At 34.2% G+C, this 21,926-nt stretch overlaps 2 protein-coding genes across 2 annotated transcripts; both read left to right on the forward strand.

The window, feature by feature from the left end:
- The first annotated feature begins 740 nt into the window (after positions 1 to 740).
- LOC106342726 (probable inactive receptor kinase At5g67200) lies at positions 741 to 3,604 on the forward strand. Its single transcript, XM_013781744.1, has 2 exons — positions 741 to 2,358; positions 2,760 to 3,604. Exons 1-2 carry the CDS (start codon positions 948 to 950, stop codon positions 3,374 to 3,376), a joined length of 2,028 nt encoding a protein of 675 aa, XP_013637198.1. The 5' UTR covers positions 741 to 947; the 3' UTR covers positions 3,377 to 3,604.
- Positions 3,605 to 15,386: 11,782 nt separating this feature from the next.
- On the forward strand, positions 15,387 to 17,956 carry LOC106336665 (26S protease regulatory subunit 10B homolog A). Its single transcript, XM_013775569.1, has 10 exons — positions 15,387 to 15,633; positions 15,884 to 16,003; positions 16,078 to 16,214; positions 16,286 to 16,447; positions 16,534 to 16,620; positions 16,704 to 16,790; positions 16,907 to 17,044; positions 17,209 to 17,400; positions 17,489 to 17,587; positions 17,676 to 17,956. Exons 1-10 carry the CDS (start codon positions 15,531 to 15,533, stop codon positions 17,748 to 17,750), a joined length of 1,200 nt encoding a protein of 399 aa, XP_013631023.1. The 5' UTR covers positions 15,387 to 15,530; the 3' UTR covers positions 17,751 to 17,956.
- Positions 17,957 to 21,926: the final 3,970 nt, after the last annotated feature.

A 21,926-nucleotide genomic window follows, 5' to 3' on the forward strand; every position in this document is an offset into this window, starting at 1 on the left:
TATTTTACCATTAGATATATTAAAATAATATTCTATGTAGAAAAAAATATTATTAAGTATTACACGTAAAAAATATTACCATTAGATTTATTACAATTGTCAGTTTTTAACTATTACACGTAAAAAATATTATTAAGTAAAAGAGGGTTTCATATTTTAAGTAGGTTATTGGAGTACTTTTTCTTTTCGTGAATTTATTCGAGAAGAGATTCCGATCTTTTAAAGTAAGATAATTTATGTTCTATACATAATTTTTTTTTTTTTTACATAACTCTAAAATTTCGGACTTGATTTTTCATATTTTATTAGTTAATTGTGTTACATATAATAAAAATATTTACTTCAAACTAAAAATATAAAAAAAATCAAATTTAAAAATTAGTTATATATAATTTAATATACAAAAAGTCACGTATAAACAAAAATGATAAATATAACAAATTTAAATATATTATCTACGTGAAGAAAGTATCTAGTTGTATTCTAAAATCTATTACAGGGGATTTAGGATTCAACAATAATAATATATTGTTTTCGTCTTTACCGTAGTTTTTTCTTTTTTTTGACGTCCGTCTTTACCGTAGTTAGATTCTGTTTTTGATAGAAAATAATAGTTAGATCGTGTTATGCTATCCTTCCTGCAAATTCGGCATTAAATATATTTGATCTGCATTGTTCGTTTGCTCGCTCAACAGTATTTTACAAGTTTGAACCATAAATAATAATAATAATTATGCATCTTCTTTCTTTTTTAGTATTCACGTGACTCTGAGCTTTCAAGTCCGACAGCTAGTCTCTTGTGTCTTACATCCTTTTGTCACGTACCTCCTACTCCCTTCACCTCTCTCTAGATTTTTTTCTACAGAAAGCAAAATCAAATCTGTGATATTGTAATCTCATACATTATTATTGACATGCTTCTTTAACACATTCCCAACTCAGAGAAAATGCTTCGTTGGAACTTCCCCATTTCCCAGTTCCTTTTCTTCTGTTTCTTCTTCGCCGCCATTGCTTCTTCTTCTTCTTCTTTAAACCGCACTAAACCCGCGTCTCTTCACCGCGATGCTTACTCTCTTTTGCTGTTCAAATCCAAAGCTGATTTATGGAACAAGCTTGGTTTCTTCAGCAACAAAAGCTCCAGCTTCTGTCAATGGTGGGGTGTTACGTGCTACGGCAACAAAGTGGTTCGTTTGGTTATAGAGGATCTCTATCTTGGAGGTCAACTCGCTCCGGACTCAGTCAATAAACTCGACCAGCTCCGAGTTCTCAGTCTCAAGAACACCTCCTTAACCGGACCTTTACCCGATTTATCCGGTTTGGTTAATCTCAAGTCGCTTTTTCTCGACCACAACTCCTTCTCCGGTTCGTTTCCTCTCTCGGTTCTGGAGCTGCACCGGTTAAGAACCCTTGATTTCTCATTCAACAACCTCACCGGTCCAATCCCACACGGTTTAGTCTTTTCCGACCGGTTGATTTACCTCCGACTCGATTCGAACCGGTTTAATGGAGCTGTCCCTGCACTAAACCAATCCTCGCTTCATTCTTTCAATGTTTCGGTTAACAATTTAACCGGTGCTGTACCGGTAACCGCCGTTCTGTTACGGTTCGGCATTTCTTCTTTTCTCAAAAACCCTAACCTCTGCGGCGAGATCGTTGACAAAGAATGCAACGCGAGGTCCAAGTTTTTCAATCTATCTCCGCCGGAAAAGGCAGCGCCACCACCGCCTTTCCCGCACGGTCAGATGGCGGATTTCAGAGAAACAGGGTTGTCCCGGCCGAGTCATGGTAAACATTCGCGATTTGCGGTGATTCTAGGGTTTCTATTAGCCGCTATTGTCCTGTTTATCTCTGTGGGTTGTCTAATCGCCGCCGTGAAGAGACGCAGAGACAATAACGATAAGGAGAAAGGGAAAGAATCGACGGCGGTGGTCGCATCCGACGCGGCGGAGACAGCGGAAGTAGCGGCGGCGATACAGATGGAGCAAGAGAGTGAGCTGGAGGAGAAGGTGAAGAAGCTACAGGCGGCGAAGAGTGGGAGCTTAGTATTCTGTGCGGGAGAGGCCCACGTGTATACAATGGACCAGCTAATGACAGCTTCCGCCGAGTTATTGGGTATAGGAACGGTGGGGACCACGTATAAGGCGTTGCTTGACAGCCGTTTGATCGTGACGGTTAAGAGGCTAGATGCCATTAGATTGGCGGGCGTAGGAAGGGAAAAGTTTGAGCGACACATGGAATCGGTTGGAGCATTAGGGCATCCGAACCTGGTCCCACTCAGGGCATATTTCCAGGCAAAGGAAGAAAGGCTGTTGATTTATGATTATTTGCCAAATGGCAGCCTCTCTTCTCTCGTCCACGGTATGCTCGTAAACCCTCACACACGTGATTACGTATTTTCAAATTCTTTTTGTATAATAAATGATTGGTAGATTATCGTTGAAGACATCAAGCACCTGGTTGGTACTTGTAATAAATTAGTAGTTACGAGGTCTTTACTTTTGCTCAGTCAGTAACCACATGGAATTGAATTTATTAATCGTACGTCACATCTCATTAATGACTAACCCATAATCTTTAATTAGAAAACTTGCTCGTTACGTATATAGACAATTTAACCATAAACCATGTAATCAATCATATTTTAAACCACATTTTTGGTTTAACTCGGTTTATTTTTTTAAGAAGAATAAATTCGTGGAGTTAGTTAAAAGTTGAGCAATGAGGAGTTATGTTGAAAGTTTGAATCATGTTTTGTGAAGGTACGAAATCGTCGAGGGCAAAACCATTGCACTGGACATCTTGTTTGAAGATAGCAGAAGACGTAACTCAGGGTCTCTCCTACATTCATCAAGCATGGCAGCTAGTTCACGGAAACCTCAAATCCTCAAATGTCCTTCTCGGACCAGACTTCGAAGCTTGTATCGCCGACTACTGTCTTGTCGCTCTTGCAACAAACCCTCCTCTAACATCAAATGACGGCCAAGAAGACGCGGATGCAATTGCTTATAAAGCCCCTGAAGCTCGACACAAGAGTTTGAGTTGTCAATCGGTTAAAGCTGATGTTTACTCCTTCGGGATCCTTCTTTTGGAGCTTTTGACCGGGAAACAACCTTCGAAGCTTCCGGTTTTGCCACTTGATGAGATGATGGAATTTGTGAGGAAAGTGAGAGAGGAAGGTGAGAAGAATGGGAACTGGAGAGAGGACAGGGATAAATTCGGAATGTTGACGGAAGTTGCGGTCGCTTGTAGCTTAGCATCGCCAGAACAGAGGCCGACGATGTGGCAAGTGTTGAAGATGTTGCAGGAGATTAAAGACGCGGCTGTAATGGAAGAGTGTGAACTTGTCATGGATTCTACCAATTCTGGCAGCTCATAAGGATAACTTTTTCTAAGAACAGAAACTTAATCTGTCGCTATTCATGTCTTTCACTAATCTTTAAAACTATAGTAGTTAACAGTGGCGGTTTCACATTAGTGCCACACGATTCCTGATCACTTTGACTTGTCTTGATGATGTTTTCTTCCTATGAGCAGTGCAGTTGAATTTGAATTATGTATTTCAACTATGTATTTATCTTATGTATTTTAAGGGCATAGACAGAGATCCTATGGAGTTATTTCGCTATGCAGAGAATGAGTATCAAGCCTGGTTCACTGCAAACGAAATGATACCATCAACTCTACAGGAGCATAGTAGTGACGAACCTCAAGTCATAAGCTTGGGTAATATCTGCCTGATAGATGGATCATGGACATCTACATCACAGTTCAGCGGGAGTGGATGGGCTTGGATGGACCGCTTGGAGAAGGCTCAACTTATGGGGAGACGGAATTATATTCGACGAGAGTCTCCTCTGCACTCAAAAGTAGAAGCATTAAGATGGGCGATGCAGAGCATGCAACAATACTCGACATGTCAGAGCTTTGGAACGGACTGCAAGGATTTGATCGCTATGATTAAGGAGCCACAAGCGTGGCCAAGTTTTGTAACATAATTGGAGAGGATAGAGACTTTGCAGATATGTTTCCCGAATTTCAAGATTACCCATATTCCACGAGCACAAAATTGGATTTCTGACTTCTTAGCTAGGATGGTAAGATCTTTCCATAGAGATCTTCATTTTGTTGGTTGTTTTACTCCGGTCTGGTTACCCAGATCACCTCAAGTTTGAATAATAGAATAGTCTTTCGATGTTAAAAAAAAAAATCAGAACTGAAAAAGATAAATATAGGGGTAACAATGCAAATCCAAAAATGAAACGGGTCATTCAACTCTTTCTAACCATTCTTCATCATAGCAATATATGGTGAATTCTAACCTCAGGAGACTGATAAGAACACAATCACTATATTGATGAACATAAAGGAACTACAAAAAGTCTAAGCAACAAGAGGCACAATTAGCCTAACATTGTCAATTACAATCATTCTCTATGTACTATATCCTTCTTTGTGTAACCTTTTATTCGTCTTCTTACTTTCCAGGTTCCAGCGTATTAGCTTCTCACGTGACATGCCATTGCTTCTATGATCATATAGATACCCACTTTGAAGACCCAACTTGCCCTCGAGCTGAAGTGATATACTTGACATATCAAAGTTGTCATCTAGTTCCAAGGTCACAGGAGAAGTGAATCCTTTCTCAACCAACAAAGGTTCCAATTGGCCAAGGAATGTATAGAATCTATATGCTCACGGCTGAACCAACACGTAAGGATAAACATGCGTTTGTACTGGAGCTGAATGTGCAATCTCCTTATTAACAAAGTTTCATAGAGGTGTATGGTAGTAAACCACAATAATTTAGATAGTTGCTCTGCTTCATCTGGTGGATACATTGGAGGCTTCGATGAAAACTGATGTCATACAATACCTCTGAAAATTGTGTAGACAGTACAATGATACATATGATCACAGGCTGTGACATAGCTGAATGATGTTGTGGACTTTGAAATGTGATAAGAAACGCCTTAACTCCATCAGCTTTATACCTAGTTAGTGAAATAGATTTTAGCTCTATAATAAGTGAAAAATGGTATTTTTGTCGGTTTCTAACCTTTGTTTTGAGTTATTTATCGAGTTTTTGTGGAGCATATTGAGTCTTTTCAAGTTAAAACATGTTGGAATGGAGTTTTGGGCACAAGGAGCAAGGATCTAGGCAAAATGAAGCAATTTGGACGTTTTTGGCCAAGACCGGTCTATCCCTTTTTAGACTGCTCAATCCTAAGAGATCGGTCGATCTCTTTCCACTATGGTCTATCTCCTGGCCGATCTCAAGTCCGGTCTGCGTGAGAAAAATTAAAATTTTTTGGTTTTCGTTTATTTTTTGTCCGGTTTTCTCCTAGGAACTTGAGCTTGAAGAGTTTTGACCTATATTGGATATTTTTCAGCCATTGTTAGACTTAAACTTTGTTTGACATTGGATTTTACATTCCTCTGGAGATTTTTTCCATGGGGGAGATGATTTCATACTCTGCTTCAGAAAAACTTTATGAACCCTTTTTATTATAGATTTCCATTGTTATCATGATTTATTGAGTGATTTATTGTGTTTCTTCTTCCATGGCTGAGTAGTCAATTATTTAGGCTTAGGGTTATTCAAGGAAATTCATGGATTGTTGAAACTTATTTGTTAGATTAGGGAATAATCCACTCGGTTCTTCATCTAGGTTGTTCATATTGCTGAAACTAGATTCATGACCTAGTTTGAGATCTTTGGTTGTTTAACGCACCAAAATTGTTTGATTAAATGCATGAATGAACCTAGAATGAGCGAAATATTATTAACCAATGGAAGTTGATGTTAGGGAGTTTCGTGAACTTATCAAACTCGATCGCATTACATGTTTAAAATTTGAAATTCAATGGAAGTTAGTCTTTAGGATTCTAATACATAGGGTTTAACGCTGTGGAAGTAGGTTAATCTAACTTAATGCACCCCCTTTCTAGCTATTGTTTCATAATCTATGTTTCCTGAGAAGTACTCACTGCATAATGCTTTAATCCATTCATTTAACATTGTTTTACTTTCTGCTGTTTAGTTTCTTACAATTTGAAAACACACAAAAATCTTTTTTGTCTTAGCTTAACTCTTCTATCGAAGATTTGTAGTGTACTTGGTCATTGTATATTCGATCACTGGAATACTATTGTGGTTCATTGTACACTTGCTTTATACTTTTAGAGGTTAAAACCTGATTGTATCAATAAGTATCTTCGTTGTGGTATCCACCTCTACTTTAAATTTTAAAGGGTAATTGTTTTTTTAGACCAAAAAAACATGTACATTGTCCTATTAGGCTAATCACAAAGTGTAATTTTTTTTTTGATGAAATGTTAAATTTATTGATCATTGTTTCAGAAAAGTAAATGTAGCAGTGTAATTGTCTCATTAGACTAATATATTCATAATTTCCTACTATACTCCTAAATTAACTTAATTAAAATTTAAAAAATTAATTTAGTTTATTATATATGTTTAAAAATATAAAGAAATTAAATAGAAAAGAATATTACTATTTCGATTAGAACTTTTTTGGTGAAAAACTTTGACTTTTTCAAAAATGATAACATAATATTTCCAAATATTTTCATAAATGCATTCTACTATATGTAGAATACAGTTAACCCGTTTGAAATATGTTTCTACAAGTTTTATATTTTGAATAATATATAGATTATTGGTTCAATATACTTTAGAAAGAAGGCAAAGCGCAAAATGTGTATTCCAAATATTATTAGATTATTGTTATTTTCGTAGATCGCTTATTCTAATCTTAGTAGATTTAATGAAAAATGTGGATGACTTATTCTAATCATAGTAGATCTAATGAAAAACGTGGATTTCATTTTCCACTTCGTAGAATATACATTCTACAGTCCATAGAACGAAATCTGGAATTTTTATTTAAACATTTTAGAACAAAAAAACCTCTACATTGGTATCTGTATTTACAATGCAGTTCCTATTTTTCCTAATTTTTTGTTTGTAAAACTATTTATTTGTTTTTTATAAATAGAAGGGCATTATAGACAAAAATGGTACAAATTTGAGGTTAGTCTAATGAGACAATGTACCTATTTTTTTGTCTAAAAAACAATTTTCCAATTTTAAATGAGTACTGATATTCTGCGGCACCACATTAACTTCTTCATTGTATACAGTAGATACACTGCTTCAATTCATCTGATTGTGGTTTTGTGACTTCACAATCCGTAGATTCGATATGATCGTAATGCCCCTCTTGTCTTTGATCAGACATACAAATCGGCTTGTGATGATGACACCTATAGCAAGACATGGTCAAGTGATGCAAGTGTTTTTCTAATCCCATGACAACCACTGCTAGAGAATCCACCTCCAACGAATGCAATAACTGAATTTTTATGCATGTGTCCTTGTACTTGACATCCAACACTTTAGAAACTTTCTTTTTTGTTGATGTTTTATACTAAAATTTGTAGCAGATTTCATGTGATCTTAAGCAAGAATATTTCATGTGATTATGTTAAAATTGTAAATTGGTTGTTTACAAACAATGTTCCTTTTGTTCGTCGAAACAAATTCCAAAATGAATGAGTTGGTTGTATCTTTTGAACCAAAATTTTCAGCATTCAGTGTAATAATGCATGCATCCACCCATTCCCTTTTTTATACTTTCTGTAGAACACATTTGATATGCATGCATCAAAACCCATAGGACGAGCTGAATACTTTGGTCGAGCTAGAAACTTTGGTTCAGCTGGTCGGACTGTCACTTACCTGGACGAGCAAAGATGGACTGACACTTATCTGGACAAGCTGAGGTGGACTGACACTTACCTGGGTGAGCTGAGTGAACTGGTTCGACTATCCGAGCTGGATCAATCACCCGAGAAGTAAGAAACAACCAACTTTATTTCTGATGGAACAGTGACCAATTCAATCATGCCAAAAGTGTTTATTCATGTTATAAATATCCAAGAAAGGATTGGGCTTGGTGGTTTATCAAGTGATTCAAAAACAAACTTGTTTGGGCCGAAAATGGAGAAACCGACAAATATTATGTTTGAGGAGAAGACCAATTCGACCAGGCCTTTAATGGGTTATAATTTGGCCCAAATCAGAAGCATTTCTTCATTCTTCAAGGTCAAATTTGTGTCTACATAGTCAATGGTCAATACCATAGGAAGAATCATTTAAACATAGTTTTGATTTTGGTCAAAAGTCTTATTTATATTTTCTACTAGTGCTATTCCGGCACTACGCACCGGATTCGTATGTTTTATCTTAAATGAATTTACAATTCATTTTATGGTCTTAGTAAAATAAATATGTTCAAAAATATGAAAATGAAAATATGTTGAAAGAGAATGATATCCATTTGATAGTGGTTAGCGGCCGTAGTGTATTACTTTGTTTTTGAAGTTGATTAGTTCAAAGCAGAATATCATAAGTGGTTGTGATTTATCGATTCGATAAAACTTGAATACAAAACCGATAGTCGTAACAAATTTAATTTAATTGGAATTTAAACATAAATTAAAGTTGATATTTTATTTAGAGAACATACTTATACTGTTAAGTACCATGTGGACAGTATATAGAAGGGATGACATTTGAAGTTCTATTTTAGAGACTAATTTGAATTTAAACGCGTATAATGAAGTTTTCTTCGTATATTCTTCGTATTTGATTTTTGGTAAGAAACTATTTCTGGCAATGGAACATATTAGAAAATGAGGAAACACATTTATATATTTTGTTTGAAAATTAAAACAAAAATTAAAAACAACATGTAAATGAAACTGAAAATTGGAACATAAGAAACCCCCTTATAAATTGTAATAATTCTGAATCATAGATTACTTTCCCTACATATGGAACATCTTATGTTTATATGAAGCCATTGATCAATGCAGCGGAAATAGGAAGTATGGCCGCAAGTAAGGGAGCATTGATACATTCCATTATTGTAATTTTCGAAGCGTACCGTGCATGTATTTTTTTTTTCATATGTATTTGGAGGCCTACTAGTTCCCTCCAGATTGGTGATGATAAGGTCGACGTCAAGTCTTGCAGTCGCGTTTTGGTTGTAGTCTGTGATAGTAAGAGTAACTTGAGGATCATCAGTTATGTTATGGTCTTCAGCTGTTAGTAATTTAAATCACGTAGTGGGCTGTCTCTTGAATAAGTAGGGTTGAGTCAGGGTGTTCTGTTTCATGGTATGTTAACATGAATTTCATTCCCTTAGTTGTTGAGTCATTAAAATTATCTTGATGGTCGGTAATAGATGGTAACTAGAAATCAATAATAAATTGTCGTGTGTTGGGCCTGTGGATGTAGACTTAGAATGTGCGACGGAGATTTGCTCATGAAGGTCTTGTTTGGTGTGAGAACTCATAAAAGAGAAGTGGTTTATTATTCATTCTTTCGTTATTTGTGTGCGTTCAAAATTGAAAGCAACATAAGGTGATATAGCTATGTCTTATAGATGGTGAATTTAAATTTCCGATTTTCTTGACTTCTGGTAAGAGAGCATCATATTATATGTTCTTTATATTGATGTTCTACAAATATTAAAATACAACTCGCGCGGATTGTTTGAAATTTGTGTTATTACAATTTGTTAAAAAAAAAATTGCTGGTTTGTATAATTTGTAAAGCATGTTTTGTTTGTTAATAACAGTTTCATTAAAAGATAATGAGCCATGAGATAGAAAGAATAGATTTGTCTATTTGTTAGTTAATGATGAGAAAATGAATAATGAAAAGACTGAATGACACATGCAAGATATGTTTTCTAAAATTCACTCTTCTCTACACCAATTGATTGTTTGGGTTTCACCATTTTTCTATGTAATCTTGTAACATCTTTTCACCATTTTTATAGATATTTCATATAAAGAAAAAAAGAAATATGAAACTTCCTTGACGGCACATATTTTCTCTTCTCCCATTGAAGACATGCATGGCATACACCGCAACATTCTTACCCTCGAATCCATTCTTCATCTGCATTAAAAATTATAATAAATATTACAATCTCAAAGATGAAAAAAATTCATGTGTATAAAAAGATAATAAGTTAAACAAAGTGCTCAGATTATTATTTTGGGAAAACTTGAGGCTGTCGTTACTAATACCATTACACCAATATTGTTCAAAAGGAAAATATGTAGACGTGAACAAATAAAGATTTGAGAAATGAGAGAAGTGAGAAAAAAATTTGGATGTTTAGAGATTTTATTTGACAACCTCAAGTTGTCAAATAAAAGGATAAAAACAAATCCGAATCAGATCATAACATATCTTACGACATGAGAAAATTGGATGAAGGTAGAAGATAGTGACTTACATTACAATTGTAGGAAGAAAGAACAATATCCTTAAGCATCTTAGTAGTGAAAATATCAATAGCGACAAAGTGACATTTGGCGTGCTTGCTAGTCTTAGAAGTTAAAACCTCAACAACTTACAAATCTGCGTAATAAATTTATAGGAGAAATTTTCTCAATAAAATTTATTTGTTTAAACTTAAATATCTATATTAATGGGAAACAATATCAGATTAGATTTTATTTAACATGGCAGCAAAGAGTTAAAAAACTATGCAATTTTTAGTATATTAGTATTGTTCGTCTGATGGTAGTTCAGTACGAACTGGAGGTTTGCAAGGAATAGGCGGTGGACACATATTGATTTTCATAGTTAAAGCCCCTTGATTTCCTTTATAGAAAAGATCGTAAGTAATTAAAACAGAAAAATGGATTAGGAAAATGCACCAGGAGGCAATTCAATGTCATTTCCTTTAGTATAATATTTCGGATTAGAATATGTAACTTTAAAAAGAAAAACATATATAAATGTAATGGATCTAATAAAAAAATATTTTGTTATGTAACTGAAACCCAAAGTTTAGTAAGGCATATGGTTTAGTAAATCTAGCCTAAAAAATCTTAAGCTCGAGAATTTCTAACATGCGTTCTAGAAAAAGACAAAGTGTTGTAACCGGAGAAAAATAAAGGTTCATATAAATTTATAAGTATAGATTTCAAATTTTCTATCAGCTAAAAATGTGATTTAGCTCATCCATCGATGTGCATGCCTTGTAATATATCCACATGTAAGTATTATGCGGTTATATTTATATTCATATTTTGTATGCAGATTCTAAAAGCATTCGAGTCATATTTTTTATAAGCCTTGAGATGTTTTCAAATTACATACCATGATTTCTTAACTTAGGACCAAACGCTTCAGCCTAAAACATGTAAGATTGTAGGTATCATAACAGATAGTATAACATATCCACTTGTTGCATCAAAGAATGTAGTTAGAAGTGAATTTTATTCAATTCCATGCGTGATTTAACCTTACGTAATTCATATTTTCTTCTTGCATTAAAATTTGACATTAGAGTTAGAACAAAAACCATTTTCTTCTTATCTGCAAGCTTTCTCATTAAGAAAATAGGTGAAAGAGACACAACTAAAGAATAGAAAGTTATAGCATTCTCTTACGTTTGATCCAGTAGACATATGCCAGAAAAAAAAATTATCCAGTTGATACTTGTAAGTTGTAATGTATTTGTAACTATATGTACATAGAAGTTTTTTTATTTGGAAATAATTTAAGGTATTAAAACAACTTGCTTTGTTGTCTTAAAGTCTCATCAACCGCATAACATACACATCTCAAATTAATAAAAAGAAAATAAAATTTATTTAGTTCATTTCTACCTGAAACTGTTCTATTTAAGCATACATACATATCTGTAGGAAAAAACATATATAGAAAGCGATTCAGTGACCTGCAACTTGATGGTTAATAATTGACTGGAAAAGGCATCTGATTCACTTTTCGGGTCGGTATAAGAAACACTCCGCAAGAAAACTTATAAGATGGTTCATTTCCATTGAGGCCATCTAACTGAGTCTGTTGAAGTCTTGTTCCAGCCATTGGTTGAGTCAAGCCACATCAACTCCATCTATTCACACACACGCAAAAGATTGTTAATTTTACAACCCCCAATTTAAACCACTTATAAAGACAAAGATTCAGAGCAACTCTACACACCTCTCTTATGATCACGTTATTGCCTTCTTTAAAGCCATATTCTTCAGCGATTTGTTCAAACCACAAGCATCAAGCACGTGCTGGAACCTTTTCTATGAATCCATGAACCTGAAAACAAAATTTTCATCCACATTGGTTAGTGAGAGTTGATTAGTTATATTGCATAAATATTGGTTGTACCTTAACTCGCCAGTTAGCCATATGGACAAATTGTTGAGTCCCGGCTCCAACTACATGCTAGAGCCATATATCGTTGCAAAGTCAGTAATGGCTGCTCGTCATTCCTTATCTATCTTCTTAGCTACATGGAACCATTTTTTTCTTCATGGAACATATCTACAACCACGTCAACGAAAGCTAAATAAAACAATCAATACACTGCATAAGGTTTATGCTTAAATCGTGTAATCATCGCAGAGCAGTAAACTAAGAAGCTCCAAGACATAAGTTTTCGGGGTGATCTCTTCAAAGGCACGTAAATCTGGTGCAATGGGACTCGCTCTTTCCTCCTGCCAAAAAGAATCAAAACCAAACCATGAGAGGTCGCGCAAATTCAGAAAACTATCTCGAAGAGAGTCATAGCTCTAGCCAAAAGCTTCAGATTAAAATATTAGACACTCGGAATGAATGTAATCGTGGACATGGTTAATCGGAGACGGAGGTGTTTACCTTCTCATCAACGAGTAGCATGTCAACACTCATCAGTTCATCGTCTTTCTTCACATTCCTAGCTTTCCAGAACCTCAACAAACGAACCTCCACAGCCTTGGAGCAGCGCCCGGATTTGAAATCAGCAAGTAGCATGAAGGAATTCACCATTGTCGGAATTGGTATTTAGCACATATTATTCTTCTCCATCTCGTTGAAAGTTGTGTTGTTTATCGCTTGAAGTTGGGATATTTATAATGGTAGCTTCAGTCTGTTACTTTGGGAGGCGATGAGATCGAATGAATCCTTCAGAGTGGGAGTAGTGGGTTTAGTTACATTAAAGGTCAGATTAAAGGAGGTATTAATGCAAGGTGGAGACGTTATGGTGAGTTGATCAGGGCTTTAGTTTTCTGGAACACGCACTGCTAATCGACGAAGTTCGCAAGGGAGAAGATGAAGAAATCCTAAACTTTTGGGCTAGACAAATTTTTTAATTAAATCCCAAATAAAGTTGAAAATAATTAAAACAAACAGAAACACAAAAAGCCCATCGCAGAGCTCAGCACAAAGATACATCCGTAGACTGAATTTTGAGTTGACACGTGGCGCAAAACGCCCTACCCTCCATGGTGATATGGGCGCATGAGAAGAGAGAGAAGCATGTTTTATTGTTATAGATAGATGTTGTCTAGTTTTCTACATTCTTCTTAGTTTTTAGCACATTGTAGTCCTATATAAAGCTATGCATGACCAGAATGTAAAATAACCAAAAAAAAATAAAAACAATACATACTTGTGTCGCCATTCAAACTTTGACAATTATTCTCAATTTGTTCTTTGTGAACAAATCGGTCTAGGTGTGAAGCTGAAGCCACATTAGTATTAAGTAATCCTCACCATTACTTGTGTCGCCATTCAAACAATACATACTTTAAGTCTTAGTGTCATAAGTCTTAGTGTACCTTTGGGAGTTCATACTTTCAGAGTCAAGCTGTCCGAGGGGAATGGAAATTGGATCCACCGCCTGGAAGTTGTCCTTGTTTCTGTAGAGCATTTGGATCAAAAGTTCAACATACCTTTCGTTAAGGTTTCACAAAAATCTTCTTCATTTATAATTATTTTCATATCTATTCAAAAGATCCGATCATATCCAAGGACGTGTCAACATTGGAGCTGAAACGCATCACCCATCAAATCAAAAGTCAAAAGTGTCCCAACATCATCGTAATATTTTTTTTCTAGTTCAGATTCAACAACCACTGAGCCACTTAACAAAGCAATGATATGCCATATCATCTTTCTGCAACCAGAACATATAGGACAATGAATTCTCTTTTCCACCAAAATGAGAATATTTCTTTTATATTTGCTCAAATTTGTGTTTGTTTGTATCAACAACATTTCTATGTCTGTCCACACTACATCAACCTAACAATTTTTTGTCTTTGAGTCAACAAATTCATTCCACAATAAAAATGAGAGACAACTTTTGAGAACTTTATGTTTACACCCAACTCTTTCATGAAAAAGTTGAAAAAAAGTTTCAAATATTGAATATTTTTTGAAAAATAAAATACAAATATTTTCTATTATTTATTTAAATATTTATTTATATTTATATATATTTATAAAATAAGAATTTAATTGTCATTTACTTCTTTTATGAAATCTCTTTTAATCATTTTTTTCTTTTGCTCAGATTATTATGTTTTTGATCTTTTTGGGAGATTCGACCTAAAATATATTATAAATAAATAATCAGACAAATCTTCAAAAAAACTCAAAAAATATTTTTTGACCAAAAAGATCAAGCAACGTGAAAATCAATTTGCCGCAAGCAAATATTTTAAGGCATATCTTCTAAAAAGATCTAAAAAACATTGTTGACCAAAAACACAGAAAGAGGAAAATGATCAAAAGAGATTTCATGAACAAGTAAATAACAACTATATTTTTATTTTATAAAAAATATAAATATTAATAAATATTTAAATAAAAAAGTTTTTGAATTTTTTCAATTTGAAACTTTTTGTGATTTTTTGGAATTTTTTTTTGAAATCTAAATTTCTTTATGAAACTATTTTTAAAATTATTATTTTAAATTAATTATATATCTTTTAAAAAAAAGTTAAATCTCAGCCCTCTCAAACTCCATCCCTAAATCTAAACTTTACATTAGTTAACTCGAATGTATGAGCTTCTTTTACTCTTTAATGAAATGTATTTGGTTATTTTGATAATTGTGTGTTATATTTGTGATAAAAACTTGGGTAATTCTCTTAAATACTTTTTTTAAGTTTTTGTCACAAAAATAATCCTAAAAAAAGATCAAAATAGTCTTTTTTTTATTTTAAAAATTTTAATATTAATTTGTATTTTTAAAAATTTGAAACCATATCTCCAAAACCCAACACCTTAACTTTAAACCTTAAATGTAGATTACTTAATCCTATGGTAAAATACATATTTTGGTCGTTTTTATCCTTTAATAAAATTTATTTTGGTAATTTTCTTAATTAATGGTTATTTTTTTGACAAAAACTTAAAAATAGTTACATGAAACTTCTCTAAAAACTTTGCAGGGGTTATTATAGAATATTTTTGCAATATCTTAAGTAGTAATAAATTTAATATAAAATAAAAGGATAACATCAAAAGAAAAAAAAAGCGAAACGATGTAGTTTTGGTTGGCCGATTCAGCAAGCCAGACCATATGTGTGTGTGAGTCTAGAAACAAAACCCGAAGCTCAAGCGAAACAAAACATTGGCTTTCCGGAAATCTGAGATCTTACTGTAGCAGCTGAAGAAGGAACACTCAGAGAGGATGAGCGACGGAGACGATGCCGCTAGACGCCGTACCGCTGCAGTGGCCGATTACCGGAAAAAGCTCCTCCAACATAAGGAGCTCGAGTCCCGAGTTCGAACAGGTTCGATTCCGTCTACTCCTTCCTATTCGAATTCGCCCAGATTCAATCGCATCCTTCTATCAAATCAGTACTTTCGTAAGAAAAGGGTTCGATTGAGTTGAATCTAGGGTTTCTTTTTGTCTCAGTTTGGGGGCATCGGATTTAATTGAAATTTGTTTGCTTTAAGCTATATCGATTCTAGGGTTTGGTATTTTCTCTGCTCTATGAACGATGATTAACAACAAAGTGTGGGGTTTGTGGTCTCTTGCAGCTAGGGAGAACCTGAGAGGATCTAAAAAGGAATTCAACAAAACTGAAGATGATCTCAAGTCTCTTCAAAGTGTTGGCCAGATCATCGGAGAAGTTCTTCGACCTCTCGATAATGAAAGATGTAACCTTTCTTTCCTTTTTTTTGCTTCTGTAAGACTATTGCTCATTGAATGTTTTTTTTTTTTTTTATTCTAGTGATTGTCAAAGCGAGCAGCGGTCCTCGGTATGTGGTAGGCTGCCGTAGCAAAGTGGATAAGGAGAAGCTGACCTCAGGAACTCGAGTTGTTCTTGATATGACCACACTCACAATTATGAGAGCCCTTCCCCGAGAAGTAAGTTCCTTTTTTATTCTACATGTGTTGGTCTTATTGACAATAATGTGGCTTTCGTTTTTTTATTGTAGGTCGATCCCGTTGTGTATAACATGCTGCACGAAGACCCTGGCAACATTAGCTACTCTGCTGTGGGAGGATTAGGTGATCAGATCAGAGAACTCAGGGAATCTATTGAGCTTCCTCTCATGAATCCTGAACTTTTCCTCCGTGTAGGAATCAAACCACCCAAGGTAGATAACTATTTGTGTATAATTCTTCCTTAAACCTTTCTTTCTTTGGCTCCAGACATTTCATCTGATTAAATAATTAAATGCAGGGAGTCCTTCTGTATGGACCTCCAGGTACTGGGAAAACTCTGCTAGCTAGGGCTATTGCTAGCAACATAGATGCCAACTTCTTGAAGGTGTAATTTTCTGCATTGCTGATTTTGGATGGAAGACTCAGGTTATGGCATAAGGTTTAATCTAATTTGTTTCCTCTTGTTAGGTTGTGTCGAGTGCAATCATAGACAAATACATTGGAGAAAGTGCTAGGCTGATTCGGGAGATGTTTAACTATGCCCGTGAACACCAGGTAAGTCTTGTTTGAAGTGTGTGTACATATGCATCTTCCTCTTTCCTTTTGCCTTCTATAAGCTTTCTATCACGCTCCTGACTTTATTAAATACTTCTGTTTTTTCGTATGGTTAGCCTTGTATCATTTTCATGGATGAAATCGATGCAATCGGTGGGCGTCGTTTTAGCGAGGGAACCAGTGCTGATCGTGAAATTCAAAGAACACTTATGGAGTTGCTCAATCAGCTTGATGGGTTTGACAACCTCGGAAAGGTACTGGTCTCTGTTTCTGAAAGTTATATATGCATAAGATTGGGTTGTGAAGTTATATTTCTGTCTCAAACCATTTCTTATACACTGAAAGCCATCATCAATGCTATTAAATGTCTGCGAGTGTTAAGGAATGTGTTTAAACTTGGTTTGGATATATGTATTAGGTGAAAATGATAATGGCAACGAACAGACCTGATGTGCTTGATCCTGCGCTTCTCCGTCCTGGTAGATTAGATAGAAAGATTGAGATCCCTTTGCCAAATGAGCAATCAAGAATGGATATCCTCAAGATCCATGCAGCTGGTATCGCCAAACATGGTGAAATTGAGTACGAGGCTATTGTCAAACTTGCAGAGGTTAGTTTTTCTTTTTCCATCTTTCATTAGTGAATGCTGCTTTAGATAATTGAGTTTTTCACCTAATCCTTTATTTGGTTCAATAAAGGGCTTCAATGGTGCTGATCTGCGTAACATATGCACGGAGGCTGGAATGTTTGCAATCCGAGCAGAGCGGGACTATGTGATCCAGGAAGATTTCATGAAGGTATATATTATTTGTATTTACATGGGAGGTTTGTGTAACTTACTGGAATCTGGGTTTGTGATTTGGAAACGAACCAATTTTTGTGCAGGCGGTGAGAAAGCTGAGCGAAGCCAAGAAACTTGAGTCGAGTTCACACTACAATGCAGATTTCGGAAAAGAGTGAGAGGAGAGGGAATACAGTCTTGTCGTCTGAGCTAGGGATAAAGAAAGGACACTGCAATAGCAGTTTCGTATTACTGTTTGTTCTTTTGACTTTGGAAATGTGAAACTTTGTTTTACTTTGTTGTTTTGAGGAGCAAAGATTGTGGAGTGTGTGCTTTTACTACCTTTTAGTACTTTAAACGCTTCAATCATTTGCCTCTTTTCTCATTAGTTCTGTGGCCTAAGTAGGTGCCTCTTATCGTTGCATTTGTCATTAGTAAACACACCAATTGGTCAAATACCAAAAAAAATAGAGTTAGAAACTTGAAAACAGATGGTATTGTTTTCTTTTATGATGGGGTGGGTGGGCATGGATTGAAATATTGAATACTACCATAATTTTCGGTATTTGAGATTTGCTTCGAATTTTATGGATATATCTAATTTTTTTGATTTGATTTGTTTCGGAAAAATACGAATATTTGTTTTTTTTCGGATATTTGAAAAATTTACAGATATTTTTGGATATCTCATCCACTTTGTTTGATAAAATAAATTTAGAAAAAAACATGCAAGTTTGTTTTCAAAACAATATCTTTTACATTATACAAAATATAAAATATAAAATATACAATATAAAATAAAGATTAGTGACACTATGTTTCATTAACTTTAAAATTATTTTTTATAAAACATAGAATTTTAGAAAATTATAGTTTTTATAAAGATTTTATATTTCTTTCTTAATTTGATAATTTTATAAATAAAGTTAATACAATTATATGTTAAAATAATAATCACATAAAATTAAAACATTTAAAATTCTATATTTAATTGTACATATACATATGTTTCTATAAATGTCGGAGCAGATCTGATATCCGACTCTAAATTTTTTAGCATTTGTAATTTGCTTCGTTTTTAACGGATATTGATTTTTGATATTTGCTTTTTCGGATCGAATCGAAACGAATAACGAATATAATCAAAATTAACGGATAAAATGTCCAGTCCTACATATTAATCTTTACGTTGTCCAATATTTGACTGATTGAAGAAGTGAAATGCAAAAATATAATAGTGTTTTGGTATAAACAATAGGAGCCTCTGTTGGCACATACTAAACAGTAGGGATGTTAATTTTAGGGCTAGGGTCTAAGAACAAATATTGGAATGGACCACATGAAGTCAAAAAATTCTAAAAACTTCTTCTTTTTTCAATTAATTTGCATTTTCTTTTAAAATAAAAAATGTAGAGGAATGACAATTATCCTTATAAAGGATAAAAAAATTACCAACCCAACCATTTAAAATTCGACCCAGATAACATCATCTGGATCCGGGTCGGTTCTTCTCTCAAATCCCTAATTTTTAGTTTTTCCTCTTTTTCAAAACCATTGATGGTTCAATTTCTTCCAAATTTTTCATCTCAACATTTTTTTAATCTCGATTCTCTTCCTCAATCTGCATCTTCTTCATCAACAATCATCATTTTCTTAATCAATGATCTATTTTTCTTTCTCTTTTCTTCACCACTGATGTTTCTCTCATCCTGAATTGAAATTAAAAAAAATCGTTAGATTTTGGGTTCTATCATTCTTATCTCAAATCTATCAACCATAATCATTTTTGATCAAATCGATCAACTCACCATCCTCTTCAATTAGTTTCTACCATTTTAAACTGAATCTCATCATCAATGTATGACATTCTTGACAATGAAGAACACAAAGTATTACTGGTACAACTAGAGTATGCATAACTAGTATAACTGGCACAACTCGAATGCTTATAATTAGTATAAAAGATATAACTATAACATATATAATTAGTATAACTGGTACAATTAGAACGTGAATAACCAATACAACCTTGCAACTTTATTAAAACAACTTATAAGCATATCCATTTTCTGCTAAATCTATGTTGGATTAATGATCATCTGAGATTATGTGATGTGATCAATTGTCTTGTTATCTTCGAATGCAATCTTCTTCGATTAACTTATAATATTATACTTAATATTTGAGACTTGTTGGATTTTTCAGAATTCCTGGAATTTTTCTATAGTATTTGATGTAAATGGTTATTTGTTTTACTAGTTATACTTTTTTTTTTACAAAATCATCTTTATTCCCTAAGCCGAAGAACACAATAGCAAAGCCAAAAACATGTTACAGTAGAAGAAGATTTAGAAGATTATACTGAAAATATAACTTAGAATTCATCATGAATTCAAAAAGATGCATAATCATTCATGTTTTGTGTTTGGACTACGATAATTATAGTCCAACTAGTTTAACTACCGAAAAGAAGGCAACTGCCGAGCTGGACATAAAAATAGTTGTACTAGTTGTCTTGAGAGTCTAAAAAAGTTGGAGTTGAAGTTGACAAAGAAAATGGACGACGGATTTGCATTTATGTTTTGAAACCGGGTGGAACTTTAGGAGGTAAAATCTTGTTAATGTTGCATGATTTCAAACACGAGGTAAATGTTGTTGGTTTTGTGTTGCCATATCGGTTGAGGAATCAGCTAAGGAGGATGGTGAGGGCGAGAAAGAGCCTGAGAAGGAGGCTGATGAGGTGGCTAACAATGAGGGCGAGGAAGGTGAGAAGGAGGGCGAGGAAGAGGCTGAGAAGGATGGTGAGAAAGAGGCTGAGGAAGAGGCTGAGAAGGATGGTAAGAAAGAGCACGAGGAAGAGGCAAAAGACTCACCATCTACACTTGAAGTGATGGCAGAAGCTGTGGAGTAACTCGAGAAAGAAGCTGCTGAAAAGGTTGCTACTGAGTTGACTGCTGTTGAAAAGGCAGCTACTGATGAGGAAAATATTGGCGACGAAGAAGCGGTTGGAGATGAGAAGGAGACATATGCGTTTACGAGCCCCAATAGGTCTCATAAACCTTCTTGTCTACTCAAGTATCATTTCGTGTCAAAGTGAGCTATTTTGAATAGCTTTTGAAAACTTATATTTTTTTCAAGTTAAAGCTTTCTTAAAACTTATGTTCCTACGACTTATGTTCTTTTGGATGTTAAAACCTATGTTCCTCTGGATGATAAAACATATGTTCCTTAGGATGTTTAACTTGTTTCATTTGGATGTTAAAAATGTGTTGAGTTTAAAAGTACATGTATTTAGGTATAACTAATACGATAGTTTAAACTACAAAAAAATATTTAGGAATGGAACAAATAGTACAACTACCTGATTTAATATTCAACAATAATGTTTAAAAAATGATACAAGTTTAAAACGTGATGCATAATACAAAATGAAATAACATAGTTATACTAGTATTCAAGTTGTACCGGTTTGAACATAGTTGTACTAGTTTTTGAATTGTACTGGTTTGTACATAGTTGTACTTTGGTAGTGAAATTGAAAAAACTAGTTTTACCACATAAAATTTAAACTTACTTTATTTGTACCACTTCTTTATGTGTACATGTCTTTGCCCCAATAAAATGAAATCATCAATTTTGTTAAAATACATTTCATGTATGTTTTCCAAAAATTATGTGGACAATGAAATTAACACACCTTAAAAGTATATGGTAGAACATGCAAACATATGTGATTATGTTATAACTGCTAAAAAGAAAACTTCACAAATTAAAAGGAGCCTATTTAAACACTTACCAATTTGGCCAGCTGATTGTTTTTTTTTCAAATGCAATACCCAATGTAATATTTAAATTTCAGAATATGAATAATTGTCCTAGTTATACCAGTATTACTAATTTGGTAAATAGAACATAGTTAGACCAGTTATACCAGTATCACATGTATTGGTTGATATATAGTTATACCAGTTATACTAGTTCTACCATCCAAGATATAACATGGCCTTTTATTATCCAAGACCAGCGGAAAGTAACTCCGTTGAAACTTGGTCAAAGTTATTCAAATCTTTACTTTTTTGCATATTCTATCAACCAAGTGAGAATAAGTAATCTCCTCATATATTTCTTTTATCACTAAAGTAGAAATATGCCTGTCTTTCCGATTCCATGGAACTTCATTACCCACATTTGAATAATCCCCCCAAGCTCAAAATATATCACCACACTCCAGGGGCGGACGGACATTTTTTGACTACGGGGGCACGTGCCCCCTACTACTTAGAAAAAAAATTGTATATGATAATAATATATAGTTATGCATATATAAACTTGCAGGAGAAGTAAGAAATCTAGAA

The sequence above is a fragment of the Brassica oleracea genome, chromosome C4, assembly GCF_000695525.1.
Source record: "Brassica oleracea var. oleracea cultivar TO1000 chromosome C4, BOL, whole genome shotgun sequence".
In the NCBI taxonomy this organism is placed as follows: domain Eukaryota; kingdom Viridiplantae; phylum Streptophyta; class Magnoliopsida; order Brassicales; family Brassicaceae; genus Brassica; species Brassica oleracea.